This window comes from Symphalangus syndactylus, chromosome 18 (genome assembly GCF_028878055.3).
Source record: "Symphalangus syndactylus isolate Jambi chromosome 18, NHGRI_mSymSyn1-v2.1_pri, whole genome shotgun sequence".
Classification (NCBI taxonomy): domain Eukaryota; kingdom Metazoa; phylum Chordata; class Mammalia; order Primates; family Hylobatidae; genus Symphalangus; species Symphalangus syndactylus.
The window spans coordinates 21,327,303-21,355,261 of NC_072440.2; the positions used below are offsets into that span (position 1 = coordinate 21,327,303).

At 55.7% G+C, this 27,959-nt stretch overlaps 1 protein-coding gene across 7 annotated transcripts; it reads left to right on the top strand.

Annotated features, from left to right (window-relative positions):
• The first annotated feature begins 724 nt into the window (after positions 1–724).
• On the top strand, positions 725–27,432 carry CSNK1E (casein kinase 1 epsilon). 7 transcript variants are annotated; one of them, XM_063622590.1, is made up of 12 exons: positions 755–983; positions 3,955–4,042; positions 14,865–14,975; positions 15,142–15,290; positions 17,202–17,430; positions 18,088–18,258; positions 19,213–19,361; positions 22,699–22,759; positions 23,596–23,788; positions 23,882–24,021; positions 24,803–24,867; positions 26,190–27,432. In XM_063622590.1, exons 2-11 carry the CDS (start codon positions 3,967–3,969, stop codon positions 24,817–24,819), a joined length of 1,296 nt encoding a protein of 431 aa, XP_063478660.1. In that variant the 5' UTR covers positions 755–983; positions 3,955–3,966; the 3' UTR covers positions 24,820–24,867; positions 26,190–27,432. The 7 variants fall into 7 exon arrangements, with proteins under 7 accessions (XP_055108389.1, XP_055108386.1, XP_055108391.1 ...); XM_055252414.2 differs by lacking the exon at positions 22,699–22,759 and having other exon boundaries at positions 725–983; XM_063622591.1 differs by lacking the exons at positions 755–983; positions 22,699–22,759 and adding an exon at positions 1,120–1,477.
• Positions 27,433–27,959: the final 527 nt, after the last annotated feature.

The following is a 27,959-nucleotide window of genomic DNA, read 5'->3' on the forward strand; positions in this document are numbered from 1 at the left end:
CACTCGGAGCCCTGACTCAAGTGTTGGTGCTTTGGTACTTGTGGCACCCCTCCTTCAATAGGGGAGAATGAGGTTGGGATCTGAGGGTCCTCTCTGTGCCCATCACAGTTTGAGCTTCAGGGAGAAGAAGGAAAAGAGGGCTTTGCCTTTGATTTTTCCACGGGAGGAGAATGTATGAGCCCAGGCTACCTTTCTGGGCCTTGTGTCGACATCCCTAGCTGTCTCCTCAAATCTCTTGCCCTGAATCAACCTGGCCTGTGTTCTCTGCGGCACTCGGAACCTGGAGGCGGACTGAGGCCCCAGCAGTCTAACATCTTTTGCAGTGTCGTGAATAGCCGCCTGTTTTCGCAAGGGCCCAGTGCTCTGCCTGGAGAGGAGAGAGATCCCGGCAGGCGGGGAAAGGAGACTTTGGGTCTAGACCCTCCCCTCTCATCCCCTCACCCCCGCTTTTTGTGCGCCCTCCTCTTCCCTCTGTCCCCCCCACCCCGTCTTTTCCACCTGTGCCCTGGACTGCATTAGGGTGTCAGTATTTGTGCGCTCCCCCACCCCCACGCGTAAGCCCGCGCGCCTGCACTGGGGCTGGGGGACTGCGTCTCACGGCTGCGGCCCCCAGCGCGGAGGGCGCGGGCCCTTTAAATCCTCCGGGGCGGCGGCGGCGGGCCGGGGATGACATCAGCGGGCGGGCCCGGGGCTCAATGGGAGCCGGCGGGCGCGCGCGGTGCGGGAGCGCGCGAGCCGGCGGCGGGGGCGGGCGGGCAGGAGGCCGGGAGGAGGGAGGCGGCGGCGGCGGCAGCGGCGAGAGCCCAGAGCCAGAGCCCGGCCGGGGCCGAGCGGAGCGCGGCGGCGGCGGCGGCGGCGGCTGGGCCGGGAGAGGCTGGCGCGCCGGGCGGCTCCGCGAATCCTCCGGCATCCGCCCCGGCGGGCCGCCCCCGCCCGCGGCAGCCCCCCGAGCAGTGGCCCGGCACCGGCGGCTTCCCGGCGGGGTAAATATTGGGGGGCCGCAGGCCCGCGGAGGGGCGCAAACCTGGGGGGAATCGGGCTCCCTCAGCCTCTTTGTTTTTGCTGGAGAGGGAGTGAGGGGAGGGCGGACACACGCGCGTTCGCGCTGGGGTGTAGGGGGGCAGCCCGGGCGCCGCCCGCTCGGCCCGGCGAGGACAAAGGCGCGGCTGGGGACGAGGAGGAGGGGGCCTGTTATTTTGCAGGCTCGCGGGGGAGGCCCCCCCGGCCGGTCTGCCTCCGCCTCCCCCGGCTGGACCCTCCGAGGCCCCGGCCGGCCAGGCGGCCACCCCGGCTGTGATTTGGGGACGCTGAGGGAGGGGGCCTGGGGTGCTGGGCGCCGGATACTGTTGATTCGGGCCCGCGTAGGTTTCATCGGACAATCACCGGCGCCCCCTGCTCTCCCGGCCCCGGCGCCCGGACCTGGGGGTTCGCAAGGCTGCGCCCACTCGTTGGATGGCGGGCGTTTGGGGGTCCTAAGGTGAAGAGGTGTGTGGTCACCAGGCCACCGATTTGTTTTTCTTTGTGGAGAGAAAGAAAGGGGTGGGGGTTATTTATCGGATCGGATTCTCCCATTTTTGTGTGTGAGAGATTCATGTCTTGCAAGTCTCTAAGGAACGTAAAACTGTGTCCGGGTATCATTAGAGGATTCCCAAGCTCTTCTTAATACCCTAACTCGAAGTGGGGTGAGCCCCCTCCCCAACTTTCCCTTAGTTTTCTTGCATATTTTCTTCTTGGCATAGCCTCCTTCCTGGAGAAGGATTTGGGGAGGGGAGAAGGGGACACAAGTGTCTTAAGTTGCTTCCAAGCAATGCCTGTGTTTGGGTCTCCTTTGCCTTCGTTTCTATGATGTCCCTTCAATTTTTATTTTAATCGTCCAAGGGACAAGGGCCCCGGCTCAGGGGTAGGCTATGGTGGTCGGGGAGTAAGAAGCGCTGCCCGTGTGCCATGCTGGTTCGTAGTTTGTCTAATTTTTTTAACCTGCTGAAAGTCTTGAACCTTTATCCACTTTCCCCCCACTTTGTTTATCTCCCCCCTCCCCCATGGGAGAAGCAGCAAAAGAACTGAAAAGGCTCTCCATTCCCGAATGAAGCCTTTCTGCTCTCCTCTGGGAGCCTTTTTGGGTATTGGTGCCGGGACAGTCTAGGCTCCCCCAGGGACCTTGGGCCCCTGGGGTGTTGGGGAGCGACTGGGGGTCTGGGTGGCTGGCACATAGCAGTCAGGAGGTCCTGAAGGGCTTGCCCCTCCCCGCTCTCGTTCTCTGCAGACAGCCGGTGAGTGGGGAGAGACTGGGGGGTCATGTGCAGTATATTTATGTAAGACACCCAGACAGAGGGCACGGGTATTTATATAACCCGGCGTGGGTATTTATGTAATATAGGATGCGGGTATATTTATGTTCCTTTCCTAACCTGCGGGTTTCCTGGCTGCCATGTGTGGTCTCTGAATTGGTGTTGGCAGAAAATGGACTGAGGTGTTGGGGGGATTGTGTGCACGCTCCCCCATCCCCCCCAACAGGGCTCACCGTGTGTGCCTGCTTTTCTTTCTTCCCTTGGAGTGTACACACTCGGGAAGCTGGACGTGTGTGTACGTGGGGTGTGTGGCGTGTGGGTTTCCTGCAAACGTGGACTGTGTTCCCCTGGCAGCGTGGCACCTCAGCTGAGACAGGCCAAGCATGTGGGCAGCGGCCCTTGATTGCGAGCCCAGAGTTTGGCCAGCTTGGGTTGGAGGTCCCTGCCCCATGGTTATCGGTGGAGGGCTGGTGAGCTCCTTGGGAGCCAAGTGCCGGGGTTGCCTGTCTGTCCTGGGCTCTGCCCACTGTCCCTGGAATCCATCTCCCTCCCAGGCTGGCCTGGTTGTTGGGGACAGCACTTGGCACGGGCAAGGGGCTGATCTTCTGTGCCAGCACAGCTGCTCTTCAGTCTTCCTGTTTTGCGCTGTTGGTGAGTGTGGGAGACCACCAGGTGGGACAGCCAGAGCCCTGGCCTAGGCGAGGCTGCACCATCTGCAGGGTGGTGTGGGGCAGGTGGCATGGCCTCTGTGGGCCTGAGTCCCGTGTCTGCGAAAGGAGTTCCCTCTTGCTAGTCCTTGATGCTAGTCCTCTTGTAAACACCCCTCCTGTTTACTGCAGTCCCTGGTGTCTGTCCCCAGGGCAGCACTGCCTCCAGGCCTTCAGTTTCCTCCTCTGCTGACCAGGAACAGGGTGTCCGGACTTTTGCCCCAGGCCAGAGCAGAGGGCTCCCCCCTGGCCCTGAGGGAGAAAAGCTGCTCACTCAGAACTCCTCCTCCCACCCCTCGGGGGAAGGTGGCTAAAACCCTGGCTCAGTCCCCTTTGTTGTTCTATGAGGGACAACCCTTAGGAGACTCTCCTAGTCTTAAAGGATGCCAGCTCCAAACAGTTTATCCAAGAGGCTGTGGGCCTCCGTGTGAGGTTCTTGGTGTCACGATGTAGAGATGGGGAGGTGGCTGGAAGGTGGATGGTCTAGGGCGTTCTTTTCTGCCTTCCCTCCAGTAGGGGATGCGACTTTCTCCTGCAAGGCATGCTGGGCACTGGCGAGGTCTGGCCTCTGGGCAGGGGCAGTACTTGGGAAGACCAGGCCAGGCTGTGGGATCCTGGGGGTAGGAGTGGAGAGACCCTGTCATTTCAGAGGTGTAAGAGGGCTGATGCCCGTTGTGATCCTTTGAGAAGCTTCTTTTGAGGGGCCCCTGAATGAGCATTCCCCAAAGACATGCTTGCTTGGCTGCTTCCTCTCTGGCCACACTGAAACCTGTCATCAGCCTACCTTAGCTGTTCCCTAGGTGTGTGGAGTGCAGGCTGTGGGCCACCTGACACCTGCAGAGTGTGGTCTTCGAGAATGCGGGTCTTCGAGTTCCTGGTGGCTCTGCCTGGCCTTGGTGGGCTGGACCCCCTTCCCGGCTCCCACGTCGCTGATTCTCATGTTCCTGCTTCCTCTGCAGCAAGAGTGAGCCATGGAGCTACGTGTGGGGAACAAGTACCGCCTGGGACGGAAGATCGGGAGCGGGTCCTTCGGAGATATCTACCTGGGTAAGTGTTCCTAGCTCCAGCTGGAGCCCCTGGGGCCAGCTCGTGGGACCAAGAGGAGGAGAGACCCCAGGATTTGGGGATCCGAAGTCAGAATGTGGCTCCAGGGGCAAGATTTGCCCCAGAGCCATCCCAGATGGGGAAGGATGCAGCAGGTTGCCGGGAGGCAGGCCGGGGGCTCCTCTCACAGGCCAGGCTGGGCACTGGAGGGTATTTTTAGCTCCAATTTCTGCAGGAGTCATGCGGTTCCTTTGTGCCTCAGTGTCCCGGGTCAGCTGGGTCACCAGCTGGGTGTGGGAAAACCCAGGCGGGGTTCACATCCTCTCTCTTGCTTCCTGGGAGAACGATATTGGTAGATAAAAGAGACCTGGGTTGCTGCTGGACCCCTAGCCAGGCCCCCTCTCTATGTCCTGGCCTCCTGGAACCCAGCCCAGGCAGGCTTTGGGATGACGCAGGCTCCCCTGTAACCTCGGGGGTGGGGTGGGGGGGTCCTCCTCATTAGGGAGTTCTCTCTCTCTTTTTCTCTCCGGATGTGCTTCCTGTTGAAAGTATGAGTTTGCTGTGATGTTGCATTTTAAACAAATCACTGACCTCTCAGTCCTCCCCTTGGCCTGGGAGAAATGAGGCTTGTGCCTTTCAGTGCCACTTTTGAGGGGCACGGTTATGAGTCCTGGCCCTTCCTTTGTGATTATTGGTCCAAAGGGAAGGTATTTAGTGTTGGTGCTTGTGGATTAGGAGGTGAAGGCTTGCAGTTGCTGGAGTGAGGTGGCCAGCCCCTTTAGGATTTATCCTCATTCCTGTCCCTGCACCCTCAGAAGCAGGCTAGACACACCTCCGTGCCTTGGTTACCCTCCTTGGAAAATGAAAATCAGCTCTGTCCAGTGCAGAGAACACCAAGTCTGTGTGCTGTGTCCATCAGTTCAGAACTTCGGGGTTTCCGTTACCCTATGGTTAGGGTTCCTTGGAGTATGAAATGTGCTAAGGAAGCCTCAGTGGAGACAGAGACGGAGACTGGGAGTTCCCTGAGCACTTCCTTGCAGGGTACCTTCTGCAGCCCCTAGAGATAGTACCAGATTCTTTGTGTGGCACATCAGGAAACTGAGGCACAGATGGTCAAGTTGGCCTCCCAAGACCGCTTTAGAAAACTGGCAGAAGCAGCCTGTATGCCCACAGCCCTCCACATGAGTGAGAGCGTGGAAGACAGAACATGCTGAGGGAGGCCGGGCGTGGTGGCTCACGCTTGTAATCCCAGCACTTTGGGAGGCCGAGGCGGGCGGATCACGAGGTCAGGAGATCGAGACCACGATGAAACCCCGTCTCTACTAAAAATAGAAAAAAATTAGCCGGGCGTGGTGGCGGGCACCTGTAGTCCCAGCTACTCGGAGAGGCTGAGGCAGGAGAATGGCGTGAACCCGGGAGGCGGAGCTTGCAGTGAGCCGAGATTGGGCCAACTGCACTCCAGCCTGGGCGACAGAGCGAGACTCCGTCTCAAAAAAAAAAAAAAAAAAAAACCACGCTGAGGGAGACGTTAGACGTCTAGCTCTGCGTTCTAGACATGGCTTTGTGTGGCCGTGGGAAGGTCATGCGGCTCCTCTGTGCCTCAGTGTCCACATCTGTAAAGTTTGTGATAATGCTGCCTGACTGACCAAGAACTGTTCCAAGGCAGAGATGAAATGACAGATGGGGAAATATTTTGTAAACTCTAAAGTGCCAGCCAGATGTGCAGTTCATTGCTGAGTGCTTAGTAGATGACCCTCCCCTATGGACACCCTGGAGCTCAGAGGGAGGGAGAGTGTGCGGCGCAGCTGGTTTAAAGGTTTTTCTCTGCGACCCCAAGCTACTCCCGGGGAGGCAGGCATTCGGTAGTATCTGCTAGTGCCCAGCGCAGTGGGTGTTCACTGGCTAGTCAAGCAAACCAATGAGAAAATGGGGACTGTGACATGCACAGGCATGCACAGTAGCCTCACAGCAGAATAGAAAAAGGCCGGGATGGCCAGGTGTGGTGGCTCACACCTGTAACACCAGCACTTTGGGAAGCCAAGATAGACAGATTGCTGGAGTCTGGGAGTTCGAGACCAACCTGGGCAACATGGTGAGACCCCATCTCTACAAGAAAAATACAAAAATTAGCTGGGCATGGTGGCATGCGCCTGTAATCCCAGCTACTCAGGAGGCTGAGGTGGGAGAATCACCTGAGCCGTGGAGGTTGAGGCTACAGTGAGCTGAGATCGCACTGCAGCGTGGGTGTCAGAGTGAGACCATGTCTCAAAAAAAAGGAGGCCAGGAGATGTGGCTCACACCTGTAATCCCAGCACTTTGGGAGGCCGAGGCGGGCAGATCACTTGAGGTCAGGAGTTCGAGACCAGCCTGGCCAACATGGTGAAACTCTGTCTCTACTAAAAATACAAAAATTAGCTGAGTGTGGTGACACATGCCTGTATCCCAGGTACTCTGGAGGCTGAGGCAGAAGAATGGCTTGAATCTGGGAGGTGGAGGTTGCAGTGAGCTGAGATTGTGTCATTGCACTCCAGCCTGGGTGACAAAGCAAGACTCCGTCTCAAAAAAAAAAAAAAAAAAATGGAAAGCTGAGATTTGGGGGCCAGTCCAGGTTCAGAGCCCCAGTGTGTTCCTCATTTGCTGTGTGACCTGGAGTAAGTCACCGTATCATTCTGAGCCTCAGTCTTCTCATCTGAAATGAGTGTACCCAGCTCCTTACTGTTTGTGAAATTGGAGTGGGTGTAAAGGACCCTCCTATTACTGAAGCTGTTGGGCTCAGCACTGAAGCCTGGAGCCACTGGCTGGAGGTCAAAGGGCATGGAGACAGCTCTTGGCACAGACTTGTTCCTAGACAGCGCCCATCCCAGGTCCCGTCCCTCTTTTTGCAGACGGGAGATAGAGGCCCATGGCTGGAGGGAGGACAGCCCAAGATCACTCAGAAAATCCAGAATCTTGTGTGGTGGGACCTCCCTGGGGACAGGACTTCCTGTTTATCTGCATAGTCATCTCATTCATTTTAAAAACTAAGTACAGGTTTACTCCTCTTTGTACTGGCTCTAGAGTAAATTCGGCCTAGGTTTGGGTGATGGTGCTTCTTTTTGTGAGCTGTATGCGCTTGAGCAGGTGATGACCTTGTCCATTCTTGGCTTCCCCATCTGGAAAACGGGGTCGTGCAAAGTAATGAGGTCGTGATGTGTAAAATACCTGTGTGTGCTGGGCCTAGCAGTAGTGCTGTGCACTGTGCCCCCACCATCAGTCTTAATTTCTAGTTGGAAGTTGCTTTCGAAGGGTCTGAGTCCTCTGGGTCTGAGTCTGGGGAGGCGAGTCAGATTCCTGACTCTCCCATCTTCACTGGTGCAAGGGCCTCAGGGGACCCTGCCCTAACTCACCATCCTGCCAGCACCCTCCTGGGCCCCTGTCTTGTTGGTTTGGGGACAGTGGTGATTGTAGGGCGTCCCTGGCCAGCCTCGCTGGCTCCATTTATTGAACACTCTGGCCACATTCTTATCCCCACTGCTGTGCCAGGGCCTGACTCCAGATGGCCTCTGCAGGTTGGGCTGGATGCGTCCTCCAAGCCCTGCTTTCCAGGATCACCCGAGGGCCAGCACACTATGGATGTGGCTTCTGCCCCTCCTCCCTCTGCATCATAAGGGGTCAGCCAAGAGAGTGGGGCCTGCTTTGTTAAGGTACTGCTGTTGCCCATCCATGGTCCAGAGGTGGCCAAATCTGGGCCCATTAACTAGACTTGCATCCTGGGGAACTCTCTAGACCTCTTAGAGTCTCTGGTCCTCAGCTCTGAAAGGGGTGGTGAACAGTGTTCTTCGCTGACAGGTGGTTCCAGGGGTGAGAGTTAGTGTAGCAAATACTCCAGGCCTCTGATGGGTGGGAACTGAGGTTGCCGCCGCTGCTGCTGCCGGGACAGTGGGCTTCATCCCCTGTCCTCCAGTCCACCCATGTCCCCGATTGTGTCCATGTGTCTGTGTATGTGTCAAGTAGGCCCCCGTGTGAGGCTGGCCACGCCCGTGGCCACCTGGAACTTGCCAAGTTCCCAGCCCCTCTAGGGCCAGCCAAGTCCAAGCCCTTTTCTGTGTCCAAGTTTGTTTTGGGAACTGGCAGTCCCCCCACTGTGTCTGACTCATGGGGCATCTTCCGTTCCTGAAATTGGGCAATTCTAGCTTCTAGGCCTTCGCATGTGGGGCACCCCTGCATCTATGCTCAGCCGGCTCCCAGACACGGCCTCTGCCAGGAAGCCTCACCTGGAGCTTGAGTGGAGAAAAAACACGGGGACTTTGGGGACTGTTTCAAATTCTGGCTGTGCCCCATCCAGTTCTGTCAGACCTCAGGCCAGTTACCTAACCTCTCTGAACCTCAGCTTAGTGGTTGTAAGAATTAAGGGAGCTCAGAGAAAAGCCTGGCGGCTTCCTGATAGAATTTAGAGGCCACCAAGGAACTCATTGGTGGCAGCACCTGCTGCAGGGGGAGGCAGCTCTGGCAGGTTTCCAGCACTTTCGGGGGTCAGAGGCTTTGCCTAGCAGCTTGGGTCCCTGTCCCTGGGAAGTTTGTAGCATATGATCATTTGACCTTTGGTGTCTGTTTTTCCACATGTCAAACAGAAATGCAAACAGTAGACCGGGCACGGTGGCTCACGCCTGTAATCCCAGCACTTTGGGCGACCAAGGCGGGCAGATCATTTGAGGTCAGGAGTTTGAGACCAGCCTGGCCAACATGGTGAAACCCCGTCTCTACTAATACAAAAATTAGCCAGGCGTGGTGGTGTCTGCCTGTAATCCCAGTTACTCGGGAGGCTGAGGCATGAGAATCGCTTGAACCCGGGAGGCAGAAGTTGCAGTGAGCCGAGATCATGCCACTGCACTCCAGCCCAGGTGACAAAGTGAAGCTGTGTCAAAAAAAAAAAAAAGAAAAAAGAAATACAAACAGTAGTACTCGAAGGGTGGGGTAAGGGCTCAAGGGAAGGAGGGCCCTGTCTACCACTACCTCCCCAGCACCTCCCCAGCACCTCTCCAGCACCTCTCCAGCACCTCTCCAGCACCTCCCCAGCACCTCTCCTCCCCACACGCATCTGCCGAATCACCAAGTGCTGCAGGCCCTGCCTCCAAAGTGTCAATCAGTCTCTGCACCCCGCCCGGGCAGGGCCACCGTCAGCTCTTACCTGGTCTCTGTAGTGGCCTTCCCAGGCCTTCCACTACCCCTCTAGCCTCCTCCAGCCCTTTCGTATCCACCAGGTAGCCTCAACAGGGTGATTTTTGTCCCCCAGGAGACATGTGTCAAGATCTGGAGACCTTTTGGTTGTTACGATTCAGGGGGAAGGGGGTGCCCTGGCATCTAGTGGGTAGAAGTCATGGGTGCTGTTAGACTGTGCAGTGCCCAGAGCAGCCCCACAACCAGGAATTCTCCAGCTCCAGTGTCAGTAGTGCCAAGGTTGAGAGATCCTGTGATCACATGCCTGAACATAGCCCTTGGTGCCTCAGGCTGAAGGCCAGGATCTTAGCTGGCCATTCAAGACCCTTCAGATCTCTTCCCTGCCCATCTCTTCCACTGTCTTTTTCTGCCACCCCAGGGTTCCTGCTGCACCCGCTCCTGTCGGGCCTCTGCCTGTGCCGTGACCTCTCTTGTCTGTCCAGTACAGTCCTGTTTGGGAGCCAGGAGCCCTTGCAGCCTGCCCTCCTAGAGGCTCTCCTTTCCTCATAGCATGGCTTATTCCCTCTTCCCCTCCTCCCACTGGGTGGACACCGGCTCATCTCTAGCCTAGGGGCTGCACTTCCCACCAAGCCGAACATCATGGAGCATTGACTGCGTGCCAGGCACTCTTCTAAGCATGTTTGTCCCTCAGAACATCCTAATGAGCCAGATAGTGTCATCGGTTTACACATGAGGTACCTGGGGCTCAGAGGGGTGAAGTGCCATGTCTGAGGACCCCTGGCCAGGGGATATCCGAATCAGGATTTGGGCTATAGTAGGTTGGCTCTGAAACTCACACTTTAACCGCTGCACTCTCCTGCCTCTCTGCTCATGGGGAAACGGAGCATGGCCAGGGGACTCTAAAGATCCTCACTGCCCCCTGGAAACCTGTGTGGCTCATCCCAGTGATGAGCATTGATGTGTCAAAAGCTCTTTACAGTTTTCAAAGTACTTTTCTTTCCTGTTGCTGGCTAGATTGAGTTATTCATTCTGTTTTTCTTTTTCTTTTATTAAAAATCCAAATACTCAAAACTAAAAATCAAAACACAAAAATGTGTTAAGTGAAAGAAGCCAGTCACAAAAAATCACATGTTGTATGATTCTGTTTGATTCTATTTCTGTGAAATGTCCAGAAAAGACAAATCCATAGAGACAGAATGTAGATTAGTTGGGGGGCAGGGGATGGAGCGAGGAGATGGGACCTGACCCCACTAAAGGCTACAGGTGTTTTCGGGGTGATGAAAATGCAGCCTTCCTGGGCCAGGACAGTGGCTCATGCCTGTAATTCCTGCACATTGGGAGGCTGAGGCAGGTGAATCACTTGAGCCCAGGAGTTGGAGACCAGCCTAGAGATGGCAAACCCTGTCTCTACAAAAAATATAAAAATTAGCCAGATGTGGTGGCTTGCGCCTGTAGTCCCAGCTACTCGAGAGGCTGAAGTGGGAGGCCCACTTGCGCCCCAGAGGTTGAGGCTGCAGTGAGCTGTGTTAGTGCCACTACAGTCCAGCCTGGGTGACAGATTGAGACCCTGTCTCAAAAAGAAAAAGAAAATACAGTCCCCCACCTTCGGTACCTGTGGGGAATAGGTTCCAGGATCCCCCTCAGATACCAAAATCCTCTGATTCTCAAGTTCCTGATACAAAAAGCTGTAGTATTTATGTATAACCTACGTGCATCCTCCGTATACTTTTTTTTGTTTTGAGACGGAGTCTCGCTCTGTCGCCAGGCTGGAGTGCAGTTGTATGATCTCGGCTCACTGCAACCTCCGCCTCCCAGGTTCAAGAGATTCTCCTACCTCAGCCTCCTGAGTAGCTGGGATTACAGGTGCTCCCACTAGAGCGCCTCGGCTAATTTTTGTATTTTTAGTAGAGATGGGGTTTCATCATGTTGGTCAGGCTGGTCTGGAACTCCTTACCTCGTGATCCGCCCGCCTCAGCCTCCCAAAGTGCTGGCACCTGGCCTTCTCCATATACTTTAAATCGTCTCTAGATTACTTATATTACCTGATACAATGTAAATGCTATGTAAATAGTTATTGTACTGTATTTTTAATTTTTATATTATTTACCTATTTACTTTTGAGACATGGTCTTGCTCTGTCACCCAGGCTGGAGTGTGGTGGTGTGATCATAGCTCACCGCAGCCTTGACTTACTAGGCTCAAGCAGTCCTCCTGCCTCAGCCTCCCAGGTAGCTGGGACCACAGGCACGTGCTACCACGCCTGGCTAATTTTTGTATTTTTTGTAGAGATATAGGGTCTCACTATGTTGCTTAGGCTAGTCTCGAACCGCTGGACTCAGGTAATCCTCCTCAGCCTCCCAAAGTGCTAGGACTACAGTTGTGCATCACTGCACCCAACCTATTTCTTATTGTTGTATTGTTATTTTTTCCCCCCACGTATTTTTGATCCATGGTTGAATCGGCAGATGCGGAACCCACAGCAGATGCTGATATGAAGGGCTGACTGTGTTCTAAAATTGACTGTGGTAATGGCTGCGCAAGCTTGTGAATATACTAAAAACAGTGAGTCGCACACTTTGAGTCAATTGGAGAGTTATCTGAATTACATCTCAATAAAGGTGTTGAAAGAAATTGCAACTTAAAACACAGTATCCAGTGAAGCGTCCCCCGCCCCTTCCTCCCTGACCCACTTAGCCCTGTACAGTCATGTTTCTGTTCAGTGTTTTTTTATGTAGCTAGAGCCAAACACAGATACTTAGTTCCCCACCTTTTTAAAGAAAACTGAAATGAGAGTGTGGAATATACACTGTTCTGTGCTTTGCTTTTTCACTTCCTGAATCTTGGCGATCTTTCCACTTGTGTGCGGAGAGAGCTTCCTCCTTCTTTTTCCATTGTATTTTGTTTTATGGATGGGCTATTCTTTATTTAATCAGCCCCCTCATGAGGGACATTTGGGTTGTTTCCAAGCTTCTGCTGTTGCAAACAGCCTGCAGCCGACAGCCTTGTCCCCGCCTTGTTTTGCACCATGCTAGGATGTCAGGTAAACTCCCAGAAGCCGGGTTGCGGGTCAGGGCTGAGTGGTGTCAAAACCCTCTCCAGTGGCCACTCAGCAGTTCACGCCTCGACCACTTGGGAGGAGTGCTCAGCCACCCCACAGTCTTGCCGACAGACGGGTGTGTTATCTTGTAAGACTTTTGACAATCCTAGGTGACACATGGTCTTTCACGATCATATTAATTTGCATTTCTCTTACAAGGAGGTTGGGCATCTTTCCCTATGAGTAAGGCTTTTCTATTAATGATTTCTTTCTCTGTGAAGTGTGTGTTTCAAATCCTTTGGCCTATTTTCTGCTGTGTCTTTTTCTGACTGATTTGTAGGAGCTCATTACATATTAGCTCTTTGCCTGTGATAAGAATTGCAAGTGAGTATGTTTCTTATGACTTTATTTCCGGTGTTTTTGTCATGCAGAAGGGATTCTTTTTTTTTTTTTTTTTTTTTAATGGCTTCAGGATTTTGAATCAGGGATAAAAATAAAAGCCTTGCCTAACCCCAAGGCTATAAGGCAATTCTCTCTTCTTCTAACATTTCATTGTTATTTCTTATTAAACGTTGAGTGGATGCAAAGAATACATAATAGAATACCTGCATGGCCTAAGGTGTCCCTCCCTGAGAACCACTGTCTGACATTTAGTCTTTTTCCTTACTTTCGTGTTTAAATCTGTATTGGCCAGTCTTTTCACCTGCTTTGATATGGAAACAAGTGGAACTGTGCTTGCACGCTTCCTTTTTTTTTTTTTTTTTTTTTGAGCCGGAGTTTCACTCTGTCACCCAGGCTAGAGTGCAGTGGCACAATCTCGGCTCACTGCAACCTCCGCCTCCCAGGTTCAAGTGATTCTCCTGCCTCAGCTTCCCAAGTAGCTGGGATTACAGATGCCCGCCACTGCACCCGGCTAATTTTTGTATTTTTGGTACAGACAGGGTTTCACCACCTTGGCCGGGCTGGTCTCGAATTCCTGACCTTGTGATCCACCCGCCTCGGCCTCCCAAAGTGTTGGGATTACAGGCCTGAGCCACTGTGCCTGGCCTCGGGTAGAATGTTTTCAAGGTGCACTCGTGTCGTAGCGTGTATCGGTACTTTATTCCTCTTTATTGCTGAATAATATTCCGCCGCATGGAGGCACCGAATTCCGTTCATCCCTTCATCTGTGACGGATGTTTGTTGTTTCCACCCTCTGGCTGCTGTGAGGAGTGCACCACTGGGACTGGGGTCATTGTGTGAAGCAGGCATCCTTTCCTCTTCACTGCTGCCTGGGATTCCCGGGTGACTGCGCCACTGTTCCTGTTCTTCTGCTGCCGGGCACTTGGGCTGTTTGTTCCTGTGTCCATCCTTGTCCTGTCCCCCTGGTGCACACGTGTTTCTGAAGGATGTACACTCAGGAGTGGGGTTGCTTGGGTGTGCGTTTGTTTATGTTCGGCTTCACCTAAGAGGTACACAGGGGCTGTGCCAACTCACACCCCCACCTTTATTTCTTATATACAAAGTTTTCCTCTATTTGAGATTTCTCCTGGTTGTGGTGTGAGCCATGGTGTCTTTTCTCAGATGGCCAGCCGGTTGTTCCAGGGACATTATTAATGAATAGTCTCATCTTTTCCTCTGATGTGAGGTCCTGCCTTTCTCCTGTCTTGAACTCCTCCTGGGACTGTGTCCCTGGGGGTTGTTCTGGCCTGTTTGTGTGCTGTTGTGACACTGTCCTACTCCTGCTGCTGGGCTCGCTGCTGGCCTAAAGAAGGAGATACCCTGTCGCCCAGCCTAGCCCCAGCCCTTCATCTCATCCACCCATACAGCTAGGGAAACTGAGGCAAGGTATACCTTGGGCTTGGTCTTTCTTGTGACTTCTTGAGTCGGGTGGTGGGCCCAGGCAGAGTGCGGCCTTGGTGTGTGTGAGGGTATTTTCTTAGAGCCCCTTGAGAAGCCAGGAGTGGATTGGGGGAGAGGCGGAGGTGCAGGTAGGACCTCTGACCTAGGCTGGAGGCCAGTAGAGCCGGGGTTGATGCTCAAGGCCGCCATTTACAGGTCATGTGACCTTGAGCTGGGTCTCAGTTTTCTCATCTCTACAATAGGGGGTGAGAATCGAATGAGACACTGATTTAGAATGTGCGGGGCTGCCTCTGAAGGCACCAGCATTGACTGAGGGGTTGCTGTGGCTGTCCCGTCCTCATCCTGTAGGCCAAGGTGGTCCTGGCTTGTTCTGGTGTGTTCGGCAGCCCAGCCCTGTTGGGCCTCTTCTCTGCACGTGCCACCATCTCAACCCAACAGACCCCGCTGCCCGAATCTGCTCCAGGACTCAGCCCTCTCCCTTAGGTGGTCTCTGAGCCTTTTGCATCCCTGACCCTTGCCCTACTCACATGGGCCTTCTTCTTGCCCCAACCTGTGGCCCTGGGTAGCTCTTGTGTGTCACCTCTGTGCCTCGCAGCGCTGACCTTCTTTCCCCTGAGGAACTCTTTGCCGGGGCTCCTTTGCCCCGTTCCCAGCCACCCCCAAGAGCTCCTCAAGGGCAGATGGCCCCGGGCCCAGTGCACGCCAGATCTCAGAAATGCTTAGTGGGGCGCCTGGGACTGCCTGGCCTTCAAGGGTGACCCTGGTCCCTTGCCTCCCTGCCCCGGGCAGGTGCCAACATCGCCTCTGGTGAGGAAGTCGCCATCAAGCTGGAGTGTGTGAAGACAAAGCACCCCCAGCTGCACATCGAGAGCAAGTTCTACAAGATGATGCAGGGCGGCGGTGAGCGCAGGGTGGGCGGCGGTGGGCGCAGGGTGGGCGGCGGCGGGCGCTGGGTGGGCGGCGGCGGGCGCAGGGTGGGCGGCGGTGGGCAGCCATGAGCGCAGGGTGGGCCGGGCGTGGCTGGCTGCCTCTGACCCCTGACAGAGGCCCTCCGCTTGACCCCCAGTGGGGATCCCGTCCATCAAGTGGTGCGGAGCTGAGGGCGACTACAATGTGATGGTCATGGAGCTGCTGGGGCCCAGCCTCGAGGACCTGTTCAACTTCTGCTCCCGCAAGTTCAGCCTCAAGACGGTGCTGCTCCTGGCCGACCAGATGGTGAGTGCCCGTCCCCTCCATCCCCAGCCAGATGCCTGTGGGCCCAGGATCCCAGCCCCGTCTCCTGCCCCCAGAGGATGCCAGAGGATGGGCCTGGGCCAGGGGACCTTGGCCACTGGCTATAGGATTCTAGGTGTTTATTATTTATTTATTTATTTTTTTTGAGGCGGAGTCTCACTCTATCACCCAGGCTGGAGCGCAGTGGTGCGATCTCAGCTCGTTGCAACATCCGCCTCCCAGGTTCAAGCGATTCTCCTGCCTCAGCCTCATGAGTAGCTGGGATTATAGGCCTACACTACCACACTGGGCTAATTTTTCTATTTTTAGTAGAGACAGAGTTTTACCAAGTGATCCACCCATCTTGGCCTCTCAAAATGCTAGGATTACAGGCGTGAGCCACCATGCCCAGCCAAGGTGTTTACTTAAAATGTGATTTCAGGCCCAACTCCAGGCCTGCCAAGTCAGGGCCTGGGACTCTGCCTGGGGTAGTTTTATTTATTTATTTCAAAAATATCGTTTAATTATAAGAAATAGAGATGGGAGTCTCACTGTGTTGACCAGGCTGGTCTCAAACTCCTGGCCTCGAGCAGTCTTCCCGTCTTGGCCTCCCAAGATGGGAATTACACGGGATTACAAGCATGATCCACCACGTCTGGCCTGCCCTGGGTAAAGCCTGTGGTCAGTCACACAGACCTGGGTCCTATTCCAGACCAGTGACCGTAGGTGAACGCTGAACCTCTCTGAGCCTCAGTGGCCTCATGTGAGAGTCTCTCCTTTGTTGGTTGTTGAGGGGATTAGGTGAGATAGCATTCAGCACCTTGCCTAAACAGGCCCCTCTAACAGGCTGTTGTTAAGTACTAAGCCCTTCATCAGCATAGGGAGGAAAGCTTCTTAAAAATACAAAACTGTAGAATTTTGAACTCGGAATGGAATGTGGAGATCTTGTACAGGGGTTTTAATCTTGGTCTGCAAAGATCCTGCGATGTAGGCTGAAGGTGCGTGAGCAGAGGGTCGCCAGAGCCCCTCATGGTGTGAAACTCAAGAAAGGTGCAGGAGATGTTGAGCTGTGCTGAATCTGGGGCCAGAGCCAGAGGCCACGGCATGTGCATGGATATTAGTTTGAGTTTTAAAAACTCGACTGAAAAGGTGGCTCAAGTCTATAATCCCAGCACGTTGGGAGGCCGAGGCAGGCGGATCACCTGAGGTCAGGAGTTTGAGACCAGTCTGATCATCATGGTGAAACCCCGTCTCTGCTAAAAATACAAAAAATTAGCCGGGCGTGGTGGCATGCGCCTATAGTCCCAGCTACTCGGGAGGCTGAGGCAGGAAAATCACTTGAACCCTGAAGGCAGAGGTTGCAGTGAGCCAAGATTTTGCCACTGCACTCCAGCCTGGGCAACAGACCGAGACTCCATCTCAAAAAAAATATATATATCAAAGGAAAGAGGGCCATGTGCCTGTCTGAGTTTGGCATCCTTCGGAAGCCCTGTCTTTTGTGCTCTGCCTGTCACCTCTTCCTGGTCTAGGCTTCCCCCGTGTTCCCTGCCTGCCCCTCCCCCACATCTGTTACCTCTCTGGCTCCGTAAGTCCTGTGAGTGTGGCGCCAGGCAGGCAAGCCTTCCGTGGGGAACCGGTTGCCTTTCTAGTGGACTCTTCATTTCTGGATCTTTAGCTTTCCTGCGACACTCTCTTTCTCTGCCTCACAGCCAACTTGGTGAACTCCCCCTTCAGAGTTCATCCTGATGTCACTTTTTCCAGGAGGCCTTCTCTGGCCTGCCCCTTAATTATCCTTCATGGTCGAAGACAGACCTTTCTCCCTCTGCCTTTCCGCCTGTGTGGCCCCAGCCCCTGCCTGGCCCAGAGCGTTGGGCAAGGGCCCCTCTGTTGAACAAATGGCCCCCTCCTCCCCAGATCAGCCGCATCGAGTATATCCACTCCAAGAACTTTATCCACCGGGACGTCAAGCCCGACAACTTCCTCATGGGGCTGGGGAAGAAGGGCAACCTGGTCTACATCATCGACTTCGGCCTGGCCAAGAAGTACCGGGACGCCCGCACCCACCAGCACATTCCCTACCGGGAAAACAAGAACCTGACCGGCACGGCCCGCTATGCTTCCATCAACACGCACCTGGGCATTGGTGAGGGAGCCAGGCCTGCTGCAGTGTGCACCCGGGGCCGCTGGCTAGGGCCCAGCTCTCTGGAGCCCTCTCACCCCCTACCTTGATGGAGGCCCCAGGCCCTTTTCTAGTGAGAAAGTCCCCACCCCATCTGCCCCCAAGCTCGGGCTTATTCTGTGTCCTTGCGCAGTCGGGTCTTCCCCTTTGTAAGCCAAGCTGTGTGTGCCGGGCGCTTTCCCTGGCCCTGCTTCCTCCTCTGCCCTGTTGGTGCAGGCTGGAAGATACAGGCTCAGAGGTTTAACATGGGTTGCTTAAGGTCATGCAGCTTAGTGAATGCCAAAGCCAGATTTGACCCCGGCCCTGTCTGATGCTGAAGCTTGTGACCTCTCCAGGGGGTGGGCCAGGCAGGGGGGCAGTAGGTGCCCTGTCATAGTCATTGAATGATTAAGTGCCTGAGCTGGAAAAACTAGGCCCAAATTAAGTTGAGAAGGTCCTGCCTCAGGCTTCTTCTCTGTAGGAGTAGGATAATAGTAGTGCCTGTTGAAAATGCATGCAGTGAGCAACATCCGAAGTGGGGGCAGGAGGGTCCTGGTGCATGGTGAGGAGCATGACCCAGAGGATGAGTTAGGCGCCTGAGTGGACCCCCGTCACTCACCTAGTCTTTTACTCTCTGTGCAGAGCAAAGCCGTCGAGATGACCTGGAGAGCCTGGGCTACGTGCTCATGTACTTCAACCTGGGCTCCCTGCCCTGGCAGGGGCTCAAAGCAGCCACCAAGCGCCAGAAGTATGAGCGGATCAGCGAGAAGAAGATGTCAACGCCCATCGAGGTCCTTTGCAAAGGCTATCCCTGTGAGTAGCCCAGTGGGAGGGGACATGCCTGGGGGCCCCTGAGGCACTGTCTAAGGGAAAGGTGAGGCCATACAAAGCCCACGCTGAGGCTAGGCCTGGTGGCTTATGCCTGCAATCCTGGCACTTTGGGAGGCCGAGGCAGGCGGATCATGAGGTCAGGAGTTCGAGACCAGCCTGACTAACATGGTGAAACCCCGTCTCTACTAAAAATACAAATATTAGCCCCACCTGTAATCCCAGCTACTCAGGAGTCTGAAGCAGGAGAATTGCTTGAACCCGGGAAGCGGAGGTTGCAGTGAGCCGAGATTGCACCATTGCACTCCAGTCTGGGTGACAGAGCGAGACATCGTCTCAAAAACAACAACAACAAAGCCCACACTGGGCTGCCCCACAGCCCTTGGCACCTGAGCAGTAACCCCTGGCTCTTTGCCACTCCTTGGCACAGCCAGAAGGCCCAGTTTCCGGGGCCTGGCTGTTACACCTGTTGCTTCCCAGCCCACATTCCTGCCTCACCTCCCAAGGGCCCTCTCCCCAGTTTTTTTGAGGAGGAAATGGAAGTTTTCCTCCTCTTGCTTAGGTTGTGTTAGAAGGTCCCGTCAGGCTCTTGCAGTCCTTTGAATTTATGGCAACGATTGATCTGCGGGCCCCAGGGTGCTTGGTGAGGGCAGCGGAAGAGCTGTGGGCATGGATGGCTCCTGGATCAGGCTACCTGGCAGAGGCTCCTGGCCACTGTTCGCAGGTCTTCCCTTGCTCTGAAAGCGGCAGAGGCTCTGCTCACAAGCAGGCCAGGCTTTCATCACGGTAGGGAAGGCCATGGTTCTGTTGCCTCCTTTTCTTGCCTCTCAGATTGGAAGTATCTAGGGACAGTGGGTGGCTAGGACAGTGCTGGCTGCTGGGGGTCTGGGAGCGTGGGCCTCACAGTGGCCTTCTCTATCCCCTGCAACACCCCCCCAGCTGAATTCTCAACATACCTCAACTTCTGCCGCTCCCTGCGGTTTGATGACAAGCCCGACTACTCTTACCTACGTCAGCTCTTCCGCAACCTCTTCCACCGGCAGGGCTTCTCCTATGACTACGTCTTCGACTGGAACATGCTGAAATTCGTGAGTCACCTGGAGGCCAAGGCGGGCTTGGGGGACTGGACGGGGAAGGCCCTGACTCAGAAGGCCAGAGTGAGCCGGTGGCGGGTGGGGCTCCCGACAGATGGGAGATATGAGCTGGACAGTGTGGTTGACCTCACTGGGGTCCCAGAGCCCTCTGGCCTCATCTGTGCTGATAGCTTGTGCCGCCATGGGCAGCAGGGCCCAGGCAGGGCTCTGTCTCCCGTCGGAACAAGGAGGACCTGGCTTCGCCTGGGGTCCCTCCTGGATGCCCGCAGCAGGGCATGGGTGGTGCTGGCGCTGCCCCCTGCCGCCCTGATCGCCGTCTACACCGTCCTGCTGCTCCTGTTTTGCACATCCCAGGTGGCTACCTACACCGTGGCCCCTGTGGCCAGCCTGGACCCAGTCATGGTCCTTGCTTTCTTCTTGGTCATGGGCCTCTGGGTCTGGCTAAGCAGTTGTTCTGTTTCCCTCTTTTAAGAGTCCCGGGGGTGGGGTTGGGTGGGGAGCAGCATTGGCTGGCCGTACCCAGAGCTCTGGAATCTGTGAAATTGTATGTCTTGTTTCACATCTCTTCTGGAAAAGGGGGCTTCCTCGAGCCAGGCTCAGCCCCGTGACAGCCCCATGACAGCGAAGGGACCTTTCTGTCCCTGCCCCTGTCCCTGTGCCGGGCCCACGTACTCACCCACGTACTGGTAAGGATCCTCTGAGGTCTGGCTTTTCCAAAATTTGCCACTTGACCAGTGAGCGCAAGAGGCTGAGCCTCAGCTGTGCTTTTTGTCCCTTTCAGGTGCCCGGCTCCCCTGGGCACCCAGAGCCCCCCAGATAGGCCGGTGGAGGAGGTGGAGGAGCTGTCCCCCCAAAACTACTGGCCTGTGGTCTGGACACCAGGGCCCCATTTCTGATGTCGCCAGGTGTGCCTGAGCCCATCGGGGCCAGGCCTGAGGAAGTGTTTCTTGGGAGGATGGGATGGCCCCCTGTTCCCAAGAGATGGCAGCACAGTGGAGGCCATGGTGGAAAAGGCCTTGTCATGGGGTCCTTAAGGGCCAGGACAGCCTGAAGGGGGGATGGTGGCCACTGCCCACAAGGGGCCTGGTGGGAGCGGGTCCCAGGACAGACTCACAGCCAGACCCTGTTGGCGGCCTCCGTGTTGAACCTGAACTCATTAAACACCTCCTCTTGCTTCATCCTGGTGTGCCTCTTTCATGGCAGGGCCCTCAGCCGCCCTGCTAGATGGTTAGGACCAAGGCTCTGTTCTCCTGGAAGCCAAGGTCGGCATGTTGGTCTTGGGCTTCTCTTCTCTCTGGGTTTCTTGTTCACTAAGGAGTGAGACAGAGGTCAGGCAGAGAATGGGGGTCTTGCAGGCCAGGGACCTCAGGGAGAGGCCTCTGTTGCCCTTTTCAGCAGGGGTGGAAATGGGATATGGGCAAGGGGTGTCTTCTCTGACTTCACCCTAGACCTTCTGGCTCCAAATGGGGCCCATGGCCTTGGGCACCTGGGACCAGCTCTTTCTACCACAGGGCATTGGGCACCGGGCACTTTCTCATCGAGATAGTCACTCCCAAGTCTGGTTCATGATGGGCTTGGCCCTCCAGCTCAGCACAACTCCAAGAATGGATTTTGTATTCTCTAGACGGGCACTGTCCAAGATGGTAACCATTGGCCACATGTGACACATTTTTAGTGAATGAAAATTAATCAAGACTGGAAATGTCGGCCAGGCCTGGTGGTTCATGCCTGTAATCCCAGCACTTTGGGAGGCCAAAGAGGGCGGATCACTTGAGGTCAGGAGTTTAAGACCAGCCTGGCCAACATGGTGAAACCCATTTCTACTAAAAACACAAAAATTAGCTGGGGATGGTGGTGTGTTTCTGTAATCCCAGCCACTTGGGAGGCTGAGGCAGGAGAATCGCTTGAACCCAGGAGGCAGAGATTGGAGTGAGCCGAGATCATGCCACTGCCCTCCAGTGGCCACCACATCCGGCAAGGCAGGTGGGACCATTTCCTTCATCCAGAACGTTCTGTGGACATCACTGCTCTAGGTGTCTCCCTTATGGAGTCTCACAAGACTGTCTAGCCAGCAAGATCTCTTTTCCAGCCAGGCCAGGAGCACCTCTCCACCCACTGCTGCTGGTCTGACCGCCTTCCTGGAGTCCCTCTTGAGGCAGGCCCTGCAGTTAGAAGCTGGGCAGAGGCACCCACAGCCTTATCCTTTGCCAATCTCTGACTCATTGCCACGGCCACTGTAGTGAGCTGAACCACCTCCAGCAGTCCCCTGGCAGAAGCACCTGGAAAACATGCAATGGGAACCTTCACCCTGAGGCCAGGCCCTTCCCATGCTACCCAACAGTAGACAGGACACCCTGTGTTGTTCTGCACCGGGGTGCTGGGATCTGTGGATCCCTGGAGCCTGGAAGCCACTCTCAGCACATACAGCCACTGTGTTCCAAGGTCCAATCAGCCGGCCGGGAAGGAATTCAACACAGCCAAGGACAGAGGTCTCTATGATGACAGGTGGATGCTCGTGTGACTTTGCTGACCTTTTGTGTCTTCTATGGGCAATAAAGGCCAAGAGAGCTCCCTGCTGTGTGTTTCTTGCGTCCTGTGGGTTGGATGGGACCGTGGAGAGTCGCCCACTTCTTGCCTCCGGGCTGGCAATGGCCTGAGCCTGCTGGGCTCACAAAGGGTAGGGGCTCCAGCCCTCTGCTTGGCTGCTGGCTGCAGGGCTCCACACCTTGGAGCGAGTCACTCAGCCTCTGCATCCCAAGTATGGAAATGAGATTGACCTGCCTCTCAGGGTTGATGTGACCCTGCCTGCAGAAGGTTCGGCACGGAGGTGCCACAGCTCGGTGTTCCTCCCCAGGCTTTGCTGTGGCTCTGGCTGAGTCACTGTTTGCCAGCCTGCAACTGAGTGGGAGCCCAGGGTGAGGACTGTAGGTCAGGAGTTAGAGCCCCGGTGGTCCCAGGCCTGCCTGAGAGGCTTCTGGGTGGGAGGATGGGAAGATGCATCTTCTAGAGTGTTCTAAGGCAAGGCTCTGAACAGTGACCTCTTGGAGTGCAGAGAGCAGAGTGGGACTAGGTGGCAGAGGCCTGGGTTCAGACCCTAGCTCTGCCCTGAGCTGTGCGACCCCAGGCAGGTCACAAGGCCTCTCTGGGCCTTGGTGCCTCACTAAGATTCAGGGGTCATTCTGGTCCTAGCCACTCCTTCCTGGAGTTGCTTAAAGACAGGGCCCACCCCCACCTCTTGGCCAGTCTCCTGGGAGAGACATGGGTTGCAGGAACCACACCCTGTGGCCCATGAGCAGGCGCCCAACTCAGCCCGCAGCTCTCTCCTCCACAGATGCGGCCCCCTTCCTGCCAGCCCCCTGCCCTTCCCTGCGGACGGCCCCGGGATGAACTAGGTAACGCAGCTGGGCGCTGCCCCCACATATGCTCCTCTCTGGCCCCTTTTCACTTCCTCCTGCACTAGGAGTGGCAGTGGCTGGAGAGCAGGGCACCTGGGGGCTTAGGGCACCCCTTCTGCTCCAGCCTTGCCTGCTGGGCCTCTTCTTCCTCCGTGGGGAACGTGGCCCCATTTTCTTCTCCAGCTCCCCTTCAGCTTCTGTCCCAAGGCAGGTGGTATCTGTGTGGGTTCCCTGGGCCTCCTGGCTGTGGCCTCCACTGCACCTGCCAGAAGCCATTGCCAGGTCCCGGCAGGGGAAGGACAGCTCCCTGATGGAAAGAGCCCCTGGCTGGGTACCGGGAGAGCTGGTCTGAGTCCTAGCCCAGCCTTCCACTAGTTTTGTGACTCTGGGCCTGTTCTTTTCCCCCTCTGGACACCCCTAGCCGTCTGCTAGAGGCCTCTAAACAGCTTCCCTGCTCGGTTTGGCAATCTTGAGTAGTTAAGGGCTCTTGGTACACAGAGGGGGGCCAGGGCAGGCCCAGCCCCAGGCCAGGAGGGCCAAGAGGTGCTCTTGATCATGCTGGGCACATTAGTTGTCCTGGCTCTGGCTCCATCCCAGGAGAACAGGGCAGACTGACCTTCTGTCCCCAGACCCCTGCTTTCTCCTTCCTCCAGTGGTTGTGTGGCTTCGTGTCTCTGTGCTGTGTGATTGTGGGTCATGGCTTCCCGCGCTTGTCCGGGAGGCTGGAGCAGAAGCCACCTGGCCTCCCTCCCCTGCTGTGCCCTGCAGGGCTGCTGGGCCCAGAGCACCCTGGCCTCTGGGGCTGACCGGTATCTTTTCTTGCATCCCTGCAGGGTGCAGCCCGGAACCCCGAGGACGTGGACCGGGAGCGGCGAGAGCACGAGCGCGAGGAGAGGATGGGGCAGCTACGGGGGTCCGCGACCCGAGCCCTGCCCCCTGGCCCACCCACAGGGGCCACTGCCAACCGGCTCCGCAGTGCCGCCGAGCCCGTGGCTTCCACGCCAGCCTCCCGCATCCAGCCGGCTGGTGAGCAGGGACTCAGGCAGTGGGCTGGGCTCAGGGTGGGTGGGGGGCTCTGTTCATGCCTACTCTGAGGGTGGCTTCCCACTCTCCCTCCAGGCAATACTTCTCCCAGAGCGATCTCGCGGGTCGACCGGGAGAGGAAGGTGAGTATGAGGCTGCACAGGGGCGCGCCTGCCAATGTCTCCTCCTCAGACCTCACTGGGCGGCAAGAGGTCTCCCGGATCCCAGCCTCACAGGTGAGCTGCCCCCCTGCCAGTCCCTCTGGGCCTCACAGCTGAGTTAGAGACCCGCCAGTGGGAGGTCAGGCCTTGGCTCTGTTCTTCCCTCTCCATCGACGCTGCTTGCCTTGGAGTGAACCCCTTCTGTTGAGCCGGGACTTGGCCTCATTTAATCCTCTGAGGTCTAATGAGCCCTCTTGAGCAAAGTCATTCTCCAAGGCTCAGGGCGGTAACATTCCCTGGCAAGTGGCATGGCTGGGCTCCAGCCCTCACTGCCAGGGGCCCAGCCAGGGTGGGCAGCAGGGGCTCAGAGATGAGATATTCCTGCTCCCTGACATCAGGGAGCCCCCAGGAGCCCCCGCGAGCATTGGCAAGAGCATGGGGTGTAGGGGTGGTGAGATCCCATCCACTTTGGGGCTATGTTTGGATGGGGACATTTGGGAAGGGGGAATCTGTAGTTGCCCAGGGCAGGTGGCCTGGCAGAGGTGGGTGGGAGCCCTGCCCTCATCCTCCTGCCTGTGGGCAAGGAGGGAGTCCTGCGAGAGAACCTTCCTTGGCCATCTACTTAGGTAGCAGGTTTGCCTCCCTGGGCAATGTTGTTAGCTACAGACAGGGACATCTTAGAGTCATTGGAATCACACAGGCCTTCCCTCAGCTTGAGGGGCTGCATGGAGGTGGGGGTGGGGGTGGGGGTACACCTCCTCAGTGGGGAGAGGCTTGCCAAATCTCCATCGCCAGCGGCTAAGGGACTTGACTTGAAGCTTGTCCCTCCCTCTCTCTCCCTCCCCACCCTCAAAAGACAAGTGTGCCATTTGACCATCTCGGGAAGTGAGGAGAGCGCCCATTGGACCAGTGTTTGCTTAGGTGAGTCCATGACTGCTGCAGATGCAACCAGCCCAGCCGGCCTAGAAGCTCCCAGGGCCCCAGAAAGAGACCAATGTGTTGTGGAGGGGTGGGTGGCAGTGGCAGTGGCAGTGGCAGATGGTACCAGGCGCCCCAGAACTCTAAGGGGCCTCAAGGAGTTTAAAACCTCGGAGGCTGCCTGACTCGGGGCCAAGGGTTTCTATGCTCAGGCCTGACCCCACATGGATTAGTTTCTGCTGGAAAAACTTTTTCTGCCCTCGGCCAGCCCTCTGTCTCCTTCTGCCTTAACATATTCTGGAAGGTTGGTTCCCAGCAGAGACGGGGCCACGGGCTCACACTCTGACCTCTCCCACGGCATTAGCCCTGTCTCAGCCTCTGGGCTGTTACGCAAGTTAATTCCTGCACAAGACTCACAACAGGGCTGTGGAGGAAGCAAAGGAGCCCTTTTTAGGCCTCTGTAGTAGGACTGGGAGAGGCCCTCTGGCCAGCGTGAGCCTGCTGGTTCTTCCCTGACTGCATCAGGCCTTGAGGCGGGGTATGGAAACGCCCCTCTCTGGGGCCTGGCTTGGGGAAGGGGAGGCGGCAGGGGTTCTTTGGGCTTCTCAAGGGTATAATCTGAGCTCTCTGGGGAACGTGTGTCCATTTGTAGGCAGTAGCCCGACACGTCAGGGGACTCGACTTCACACTGGGAAAATGTGTGTGTGGTCTGTTTTGTAGAAATTCATCCACACAGAGAGTGGAGGCATGAACAGGGCTGGCCTTCCTCGGATCTCAGGCCCAGGAACCAAGCTGTCCATGGTGGGCTGGGCAGATATTTGGGGGTGGGGTGGGGAGATGCTCACCAGGAGGGCAGAGAAGGGAGAGAATCCATTTCTGTCACATGAAGATGGATCTCCTAGCGTGCTGGGCCTTGAGCCAGGCTCTGGGGCCCAGAGAGAGATAGACCAAGGGATGAGAAGACAGGAGTTTGGGGGGCCAGGTGCAGTGGCTCACGCCTATAATCCCAGCATTTTGGGAGGCCCAGACAGGCAGGTCACTTGAGGTCAGAAGTTCAAGACCAGCCTGGCCAACATGGTGAAAACTCATCTCTGCTAAAAACACAAAAATTAGCCTGTTATGGTGGTGCACACCTGTAATCTCAGCTACTCGGGAGGCTGAGACAGGAGAATCGCTTGAATCCGAGAGGTGGAGGTTGCAGTGAGCCAAGATCGTGCCACTGCACTCCAGCCTGGGGGACAGAGCGAGACTCCATCTCAGAAAAAAAAAAAAAGTAGCCAGAGACAGCTGTGCACCTCACCTGTCTTCTCCCTTCTCCCTTCTAGTGTCTTCACTGTATTTTCTTTAAAAAAAAAACAAAAAAACAAAAAAAGATGGCAAAAATAAACCACTCAAAAGAACAACAAAAAAACCCAGCACAAAACCGACGATGGAGTTTGTTTCTTTGATTTCTTTGCCAATGGCAAGAAGATGAAATGCCCTCAGCACTGAGGATTCTTGCCCCCTTGTGGTGCCCGCTGCCCCCAACCTTCAGGCTGCCAGATGCTCCCCTGACAACACCAGGCTGCAGGAGCCAGACGCCAGGGCCTGCCCGACCTCCTGTTCCTGCCCCCACCCACCACCTGCCTGGAGAGGAACGGGTTGGGTCCGTGTCGGAGAAGTGACAGGTCCCAGAGCCAAAGCCGGCTCTCGAGCGTCATCAGGGAGTGGTGTAGTCAGTTGAAGGCAGTTCCCAGCGAGTTTCCCGAGCCTCAGAATCCAGGAGATACGCACAGCCCCACCCACTCTGAGATGACAGTGGCCGACTTCCTGTGCTGGGCTTTTCCAGTGTCCCCCTGGCCTCCAGGCTCCTCCTCTGCCTCTCCATGGAGTGGGTGGGGAGGTGGTGGGGGCCGGCATTCCCTGCGTGTGTGTGTGGATGTATTGACCTGTGTTTCCCAAGACAGCAGGTGCCACGGCCCTCCCCGCCTGCCAGCCCGAATTCCCGTTCTCCTGTGTCTACTAACAAGGACATGGGGGTAGGCGGTGACCTCTGCATCCCTCAGAGCTCAGAGGGTCCTCGCTGCCACCAATCCCCCCCAGCCCGTCATCAGCCGGTGGCAGCTTCATCTTCCATTCCTGGTTTTAGGGCAGAATCCATGGAGACTGCTTCCAGAAGGCATCTGGCTCTGAGTTATAAATTACTTCCCTGGTTCTGACAGTCACCTGGGGTCCCCCCTCTCCCTGGATTCCACCTTTCTGAGGAGGAGCCTGGGGTCCAGGCTGGGTTTTGGATTAACCCATCCTTCCTAGTTAACACCTTTTTGTTTTTATTTTATTTTATTTTTGTTTGTTTTCTCCGTGTGTGTGTTTTCCTAATTTATTTACCTCTTTTTCCCCTTTTTCCTTTTTTTTTTTTTTAATTAAAGAGCAAAGCTTTTTATTACTTTGTAATTTAAAAAACTGAAAAAAAAAATACTGAAGAACTTTGGGGGGAATTTTGTACTTTTTTCCTGTGTAAATATTGGACTTTTTTGAGCTTTATTGTGGTTGTTAATTTGAAGTAATAAAGTAGAAAAGATAAAGTGATGCAGGCAGCCCTTTGTCCACCTCTGTGCCCTTAGGGCCTCTCCCTGCAGACCCAGAAGTGGGTCTTGCTGGGATCAGCAGGAGTCAGTGAGGAACAAGCCCTCGCCCTGGAGGCAGGTGTGGCTGTGAAAGTGGAGGCCACTTTCACAACACTTGGGCTGTGGTTGGGATGTCCAGGGGGCTTTGAAAACACGAGTGCGCACAGGTGCCACGCGGGGGTCTTGTAAAGAGGGCTGCCCCCTGCACAGTCCAGGTGTGCTGATGGCCTGGGACCCCTCTTTGAGAAGCAAAGCCCTAAAAGCTCTTCACACATTATTTTATCCACACAAGTATCCTGAGTTAGGTCCTTAAGAGGACCTAACTTAATAGCCCTCCCTTTGGACAAGAAACTGGTCCTGCTGTAAAATATCTTGCCCACAGTCACAGCTCTGGTGGCAGAGGCAAGACTTGAGCCCAGGCCATCTCGCTGTGGGGGTTGTGGGGGTGCTCTGACCCTCTCCACCGCTGACCCTGGGGCTCCATGAGGG

Coding starts and splice junctions, on each gene's coding strand:
- CSNK1E (XM_055252411.2), top strand. CDS start 3,967: ATGGAGCTACGTGTGGGGAACAAGTACCGCCTGGGACGGAAGATCGGG. Junction 14,976..15,141: donor CAAGATGATGCAGGGCGGCG/GTGAGCGCAGGG, acceptor CTTGACCCCCAG/TGGGGATCCCGTCCATCAAG. Junction 18,259..19,212: donor CCTTTGCAAAGGCTATCCCT/GTGAGTAGCCCA, acceptor ACACCCCCCCAG/CTGAATTCTCAACATACCTC.